At 45.3% G+C, this 8584-nt stretch overlaps 1 protein-coding gene across 1 annotated transcript; it reads left to right on the forward strand.

Annotated features, from left to right (window-relative positions):
• Nucleotides 1–5323: 5323 nt before the first annotated feature.
• On the forward strand, nt 5324–7400 carry LOC309382337 (vomeronasal type-2 receptor 26-like; the record flags this gene model as incomplete). The annotated part of the gene is made up of 2 exons (XM_081971840.1): nt 5324–5450; nt 6490–7400. Coding segments are annotated over 2 exons (1038 nt in total), but the record flags the coding sequence as incomplete, so codon positions are not given.
• Nucleotides 7401–8584: the final 1184 nt, after the last annotated feature.

An 8584-nucleotide genomic window follows, 5' to 3' on the forward strand; every position in this document is an offset into this window, starting at 1 on the left:
AGAGGAGAGCCTTGCAGAGCTTTTTATAATCTGTTCTGCCCACCTATCTGTTTCCTGTTCCTGTGTAAGAAATGTATTCTGATTGGTTGCCAGACTCCCATGGGCCCGTGCAAGGGCAACCCTCTAGGCTGAGTTTTGAATCCAGGTTTGATTGAGTTCAGATGCCATGTGGTCAGTTGAGTAAAGGCTTATTATCCTGCCTTAATCCCATCACTCTGGAGTTGAAGAGGAGAACTCTTTATTATGTAAAGTGGACTACCTTGGCCTTCTTAATGGCCCATTGACAAAGTGGGGATGGGCAGGAAGCTGCAGGAATTTACTTTGTGTTTAAAATGTGTTTCTCCCTTTTTCACATCCAGGAAAATATAATATTCTGCCTTATCAATATTTCCTAGGATATTTCATTTTTCTGGGAGAGGGCTGGGTGATAACTTCCTACAATAGGACCTCCTGTAAATGGAAAAACAATGGCTCTTAAAACAATGGCTCTTAAGGGAGTGAGCGGAGCGACTAAGAGAAGGGGGAGTGGTGGTGTTCCAGAAGAAGGTATTCCCATTCTAACGGTCGTGGGGAGGGGTAGGTGTGAGGGTAGGCCGAGATCTTTTAACCGGTTGGGAGACCGTGGCCGTTGGATACGGCCGGTCATTTGTCCCAACCCCCGCAATCTAGGTGGTCAGGACCTACAGAGCCGGGGCCTGAGACTGCTGCTATGCAACGCCAGGTCCGTTACCAACAAAGCCCCCCTCATTAACGACTTGATCTCGGAGGGGGAGCCGGACCTGGCAGGGATAACGGAGACCTGGCTGGGCCACGACGGAGGTCTCCCCCTCGTGGAAATGTGCCCGCCAGGCTACCGTGCATTTCATCAGCGGGCCCAGGGTAGGGGTGGCGGGGTAGTGGTTATTGTAAGGGAAGGCCTTGAGCCAGGAGAGTCCACTGTGCCACAGATAACCGGTTGTGAGTCCCTATGTGTGAAATGGGGCCCAGGAAGACAGTTGGGCTTGCTGATTGTATACCTGGCTCCTCGCTATGCATCAGCGGCCCTGCCCGAGCTCCTCGAGGTGATTGCCGAGATGGCGGTTGAGACCCCCAGGCTGCTAGTCATGGGGGACTTTAACCTGCCATCGGTAGGGGAAACGTCCAAGGCGGCTCGGGAATTCATGGCTTCCATGACAGCCATGGACCTGACCCAGGTAATTCAGGGCCCCACACACGAGGGAGGTCACACACTGGACCTTATTTTTGTCTCTGGCCAGTGGAGGAGTGATCTGAGAGTAGGGGATTTAGTTATCACGCTGCTGTCATGGTCAGATCACTCACTTCTCCGGCTCGACTTTCCAACCGCTACTCCCCATCGCGGGGAGGCGGAACTGGAATGTCCTAGATGGTTCCGCCCCAGGCGCTTGATGGAACCTTTACAGGGTAGAGCAGAGGAATTTGGGGAATATCTGCAGGACAAAATCGCTCAGATTCGCAGCGAGTGGGTCTCCGTTAGCGGTCTAGAAGAGACGTCGGAGGTGGGTCTTGAGGTGCCATCCTGGGAGGAGTTTGACTCTGTTGCTTCCGACGATATGGACAAGTTACGTGGACGACTGCGAGCCACCACATGTTTACTGGACCCGTGTCCCTCCTGGCTTGTACTGGCATCCTGGGAGGCCACACGAGGCTGGCTCCAGGAACTAGTGAACGCTTCACTGAGAGAGGGGTTCTTGCCGGCCGTCTTGAAAGAGGCGGTGGTGAGGCCCCTACTCAAGAAGCCTTCTCTGGACCCAGCTGAGTTAGCAAATTACCGCCCCGTCTCCAACCTTCCCTTTTTGGCGAAGGTTGTAGAGAGTGTGGTGGCGCAACAGTTCCCACGGCACTTGGAGGAAATTGATTATCTGGACCCGCGCCAGTCCGGCTTCCGGCCCGGTCACAGCACGGAGACGGCTTTGGTTGCGCTGGTGGATGATCTCTGGAGGGCCAGAGATGGGGGTTGTTCCTCCATCTTGGTCCTATTAGATCTCTCGGCGGCTTTCGATACCATCGACCATGGTATCCTACTGCGTCGCCTGCAGGGGTTGGGGGTGAGGGGCACCGTTCTGCGGTGGTTCTCCTCCTACCTCTCTCATCGGGCGCAATGTGTGTTGACAGGAGGGCAGAGGTCGAGCCTGAGGCCGCTCACCTGCGGGGTGCCGCAGGGGTCGGTCCTCTCGCCTCTCCTGTTCAACACATACATGAAGCCGCTGGGCGAAGTCATTCATGGGTTCGGGGTAGATTACCACCTGTACGCTGATGACACTCAGCTGTACATCTCTACCCCGGACCACCCCAGCGATGCCGTCGAAGTGATGGCCCGATGTCTGGAAGTCGTACGGATCTGGATGGGAAATAACAGACTCAAGCTCAACCCGTCGAAGACGGAGTGGCTGTGGCTACCGCCCCCCCCAGTTCAACCAGTTGCGCCCATCACTGGCCATTGGGGGCAAACAGCTGGCCCCCGTGGATCGGGCACGCAATTTGGGTGTCCTCCTGGATGCCCGGCTGTCAATGGATGACCATGTGACAGCCGTGGCAAGGGGGGCATTTCACCAGGTTTGCCTGGTGCGCCAATTGCGTCCCCTATTGGACCGGAACGCCCTCTGCACAGTCACCCATGCGCTTGTGACGTCCCGACTGGACTACTGTAATGCTCTCTACATGGGGCTCCCCTTGAGATGCACCCGAAGGCTGCAGCTGGTTCAGAATGCGGCCGCGCGGACAATTGTGGGAGCTACTAGATACTCCCACGTAACACCTCTGCTGCACGGGCTGCACTGGCTACCTGTGGCTTTCCGGGTGCGTTTCAAGGTGTTGGTTATCATCTTTAAAGCGCTCCATGGCACAGGACCTAGCTATTTGCGGGATCGTATCCTGCCCCACACATCCCTTCGGCCGATTCGCTCTCACAGGGAGGGACTCCTCCGGGTGCCGTCCACTAGGCAATGCCAGCGGGCGGTGCCCAGGAGTAGGGCCTTCTCTGTGATGGGCCCGACCCTCTGGAATGACCTCCCCCCGGATATCAGAACTACCACCGACCTCCGCTCCTTCCGTAAGAAGCTTAAAACCCACCTGTTCAATTTAGCTGGCCTGGCCTAATACCAATTTTAGTCCCTCAAGTCTGTATTTTTAAATTTTTAGGGGTATGCATTTTAGTTGATTTTAACTTTTATTATTCTGTACAGTTGAATTTAGGTTTAATTCGCTTTTAAGGGAATATATTTAAGGGTATTTATCTTTTGTACCTGTTTTTAATGAGATGCCTGTACACCGCCCCGAGTCCCTTCGGGGAGAGGGGGCGGTCTATAAATTTTGAAAAATAAATAAATAAATAAGACTTGTTTTCCAGTTAAATATGACAAGTTCATTCCCCAATCTCCCTCAATCTTCTTGAAAGAATCCATTTCATCAGTCATCCGTTCTGTCCACTTTGAGTCTTCAGGGTCCATGGCCTCTCCAGCCATATCCAAGCAGCCTGCCTTCAAACCAGACTCCTCCTTCAGGGATGCCAGCAGCAAATTAAGTTCCAGTCCATCCATCCAATCCATCCGATTCAACAATTGTTGATTGCTTCTGATTATTGCCTTTAAGTTGATATAAAACCATTGTTATTTTATCAAACTTTTAAAATGAAATTTAAAATAAAGTTTCAAATAAAGCTTCTAAGTTGAAAGACTTTATATTCTTTAAATCACATCAAATTAGCTTACTTACTTAAGATTGTATTAATTACTGAATTAATAACAGAAAAATTGATGACCAATGGCAAATTATAATCCATCATCTTCAGGTTTCATAGGAAAGATTTAAAATTGTTAAAAAAAATTTGAAGACAGTTTTTATCCATTTAGTTATCATACCACCCCTCAAGTTTCCACAAAATTCACAAAATTCTTTGTGAGTCCTTTATTGAAATCCAGTTCTATCACCAGAGTTCCCATAATCCATTTAGAAAGTGTAATGATATGTGAGAATGACTTTTGGGATGAGGAGAAGAGAGGCTTCCTAGGGAAGGACCTGATAAGAGGGGAGAATCCTGCAGCTGCATAATGGGAGAGAAAGAAACTCAGAAAGGATCCTTTCAGGCTGAGAAAAGTGTTGGTGGGAGATTTTTTTCTTTAAGATTTTACAATTTTTGTTAAAGTCACATTACAATAAAGCAGAATTAGCACATCTGGAGGTGTTTTCCATCAGGATTACAAGGGAGAAGATTAGCCTGGAAGATTTCTTCTTGATCAACCCATGCTTTCAGGGAATCAACCTGTTGTTTTCAAAGAGTTTATGGATCATCTTTTTTTTCTCTGTTCATTTTATTGAATGTTCCCTATAATTGACCAACTGTATGGATTACATTTTCTTTATATTTTGTCAGTATGTGATTGACAAATTTTTCTCAAAATTTTTCATTCACTTATGAAGATATTGGCAGTATTTGTACCCTATTTAACCATATTTGGAGATGAGACAATTGTAGAAGATTCAATGTGGGATAAGAAACAAGGTTTTCTGTTTTTCAAATTCCTGGATGTTCCCATTCTAGTTTCATCCCTTTCTGGAGAAGAATGAATTTTGGAATAATACTGATAGAAAACTGTACTTGGACCAAAATGGGGAGATAACAGCAGATGTTGTCATTCACGGCTGCTTGGTTCTTCCCAACGAACAACCCAGGAAAGAGGTTCTGGCGTATTTTGAAAGAGAAAGACTTTCTATCAATCAAGATGCTCTTTCACAGCTAAAGTTGCTCAATAAGGTGAGAGAAATTTTCGTGTCTTTTCTCTGTTTCCCAAAGCCTGAGGTCCCATTTCAAGTGGGCAAAGCTTATAATCTCCAGGGTGGTTGGCCTTCCATGCCAGTTGGTGTCATCTAATGGAAGTTCTTTAACAGATGGGACCTAAGTGGAGGGGCTTTGCCATGTTTTATGGAAACCTTTCAAGATCTTACTGGTCAGAGGTTTCTTTCTTCATCAGTTTTATTCTATATTAAAAAATCTAATGGAATAAAAGTTTCCTAAATCTTTTACATATATCATCATACTTAATTTTTTTTCAATTCAATCCGTTAAGAAAGTTTAAAGTAGAAAATTACTTTATTGTAATATTAAATACCAAAATCAAAAGGGAGGAAGTAAATGAAGAATCTTCCAGTTGTTATCCCTCCTGCATCTGTTTAGAAGTAATCAGAGATTTCATATTTACCTCAGTGAAGACCAGAGGCTACTTGTCTCCATCCATTTCTCCCTCCATTTTCCATGGACGGAGAGTCCTAGCACCATTTCTTTGGCATTCCTTGTTTCTCTGCTCAGTCCCTGCCTCAGTCCAACTGTGCGGAAAGTTGTCATCCTGGATTTGTCAAGAGGGCTCGAGAAGGAGAGCCAGTTTGCTGCTATGACTGCGTTCCTTGTCCGGAGGGGACCTTCTCCACTCAGGAAGGTGGGTCACACTGAGGAAAATGGGAGGCTTTGTGGAACTGGATCCTTCCAGAACATTTTCATGAAAGCGCAAGTTAAAAGAGAGATTGAAGTTCACCTGGTTTTTTTTTTTTTTAACCTACACAATTAATAATTTAAAAGGAAGTAAATCAAAAAAACTTTAAAGGAGGGGCTGGGAAGAGTTGGGAGGAGGAGGTGGAAGACTGAGCAAGCTTTACTACTATTTTAGGAAATATCTCTTCTGCTTTTTAGTTTGGACTTGTGCTGCTAAATTCACCTTTCTAGGAACACCTGAGTTCTTTGAAACTTGATGAATTGTTTTAGGTCCACCTTCTGAAAGACCCTGCAATTCACTGTATATTGAATCCTCCCCTTGAGGATGACTGAAAAGGTGTCACTGGTCCATAATGTGGTACTGTGGATAGTTATGGGGGGAACTCATTACACAAATATTCTGCCAGTCATGTAGATCAATAAATCAGAGAAGAGCTGGAAGGGACCTTGGAGATCTTCTACCCCTGCTCAAGCAGGAGAACCTATACCATTTCAGACAAGTGACTGTCCAGTCTCTTCTTTAAAACATTCAGTGTTGAAGAACCCAAAACCTCTGGAGGCCAGCTGTTCCACTGGTTAATTGTTCTTACTATTAGGAAGTTTCCCCTTAATTCAAGATTGTTTTTAAGTGTTAAAAGATACTGTAGGTATCCTCCAAGTCCAGTATATTAACTGCCATGTGGCAGGACTCAGGATGTTTGCATAAAAAAGATTATATGATTCATTAGTAATTTCTAGTAATGTAGCTCCCTATGAAGATTCTACACATTACACAGGAAATAATTAACATCCTAGGACTTCCCTCAACTTCAAATACCTAGTTATATATATAGTTATATAAAATATCCTTCTTATGCTCTTTTTAATGAAATCATTAAGAAATACTTCTTGGAAAATGTCCATGGTATCAGTTGTTATCCAAAGAAGGTATTTCCTGTAAGATAGAAGGACAGAATGTTAAAGAAAATTGTTTTTTGGTTTCTCAGATGTGGAAAAATGCATCAAGTGTCCAGATGATAAATATCCAAATGAGGACAGAGTCCAATGTATCCCCAAAGTTGTAACTTTTCTGTCTTATGAAGAACATCTTGGCATCATCCTGGTTTCTTTTGCCCTACTCTTGTTCTTAAACTCAGACCTTGTTTTAATCATCTTCATTAAATACAGGGAAACTCCCATTGTCAAAGCCAACAATCGGGACCTCTCTTACATCCTCCTCGTCTCCCTCCTGCTTTGCTTCCTGTCTCCTTCTCTCTTCATTGGTCAACCAAGGAAAGCCACCTGCCTTCTCCGACAAACGGTTTTCAGCATCATCTTCTCAGTTGCTGTTTCTTCTCTCTTGGCCAAAACCATCACGGTGGTGCTGGCTTTCCTGGCCACAAAACCAGGAAACCGAGTGAAGAGATGGTTGGGGAAGAGCTTGGCCAACTCCATCATCCTTTTTTCTTCTGCTGTCCAAATTATCATCTGCTCCATCTGGCTGGGAGTTTCTCCCCCCTTCCCTGACTCTGACCTCCACTCCCAGCATGGAGAGATCACCCTGCAATGCAACGAAGGAGCCGTTGTCATGTTCTACGTCACCCTCAGCTACATGGGCTTCCTGGCTGCCATCTGCTTCACGGTGGCTTTCCTGGCCAGGAATCTGCCTGGGGCCTTCAACGAAGCCAAGCTGATCACCTTCAGCATGCTGGTCTTCTGCAGCGTCTGGGTGACTTTTGTGCCCACCTACCTGAGCACCAAAGGGAAATACATGGTGGCTGTTCAGGTCTTCTCCATCCTGGCCTCCAGTGCTGGTCTGCTAGGCTGCATCTTCATCCCCAAATGCTACATTATCCTTCTGAGGCCAGACCTGAACACAAAGGAGCATCTCACAGCCAGAACAAATGTAAAAACATGAGATATAATACCATTATGATATTGGAAGAATTGTTAACGTTTATTTTATTTGAAAGGAGATATTCTTTCCATTTAGATTGTATGCAGGAGACAAAGAAAATATTTATAGGTTTCAAAATAGGAAATTATTGAATTGTTCTAGCTCCTTTCCCTTTCAACTTAATAAACCTTGCTGAAAGTCATTCAGAGGAATTTGCTGTTCAGCAACAGCTATTGAATTTGACACCTTTAAAAATAATTCAGGCACTTGTTCCTACAGCTAAATGTATGTGTGTATGTGAGAGAGAGAAAGAGCAGGAAAAGAGTTCAGGAGGAAGCTGTGGGAACCAAGAACCAGCATAGTTGCCTGATCCTCTCCCTGAGAATGCCAGAATGATGTGAAATGCCATGTTTGACTGGCTGTCAGCTGGGGAGGGAAATCGAATATATAATTCTTTCTTGATTTTCTGACAAAACCTCCTTTGCAGAAAGTGTTCAGCAGAACAGCTGTCTGGGATTTCAGTTTGGGATTGTTTTTATTTTGGTAGGAACTTCACAGCAAAATAATAGAAACAAAGTAAATTTAAAAATGTGTAAAATTTCCACTGTATTTTTTTCTTTGATCAACCAGAGAATTAAAATAGCGGTTTTCACACCCTTTAATTTCCCACTCTACAATTTCTACCTAAAGCATTTTCTCTGTTCCTCTTCCAAGCTTGTCCTGTTTGTGAAGGGCTGGAGAAGATGCCCAGAGAAAGGGGACCTTGAGACTCTCCCCAGAAGGAGGTTGGAGGGATCCTGTCTAAAGGCAGCCGCATCATTGACCAGGTCACAAACCTTCAATGCTGCATAATATCCATCCAGGTCCAAGAAGGGGCTGAATTAGGGGGTGGGGGACTTTGAGGTTTCTAGGACGAAGCACCCATGGAAGCTCTTCTGCTCCCCATCACACAGATTGCTGATCAGTTGGTAATCAATGTTTAGGTCTATGAATGGCTCCCAATTGGGGATAGGATCCCTTTGCAATTTCATTTTAAGGAGTTAAGAAAAGATCTGATGGACCAGAAGAAGGTCAGTCTAAGATTCACCACACAGAGGCCTCTGGTTCTCCCACAAGCAGAAGAAGGCAGAGACTTATGGCTTTGCTCAACACGGAACAGACATTTTTGCACAATTTCACTTTCTTCCATCACACACCACAATATT

This window comes from Natrix helvetica (assembly GCF_964273705.1).
Source record: "Natrix helvetica genome assembly, contig: HAP1_SCAFFOLD_217, whole genome shotgun sequence".
Taxonomy (NCBI): domain Eukaryota; kingdom Metazoa; phylum Chordata; class Lepidosauria; order Squamata; family Natricidae; genus Natrix; species Natrix helvetica.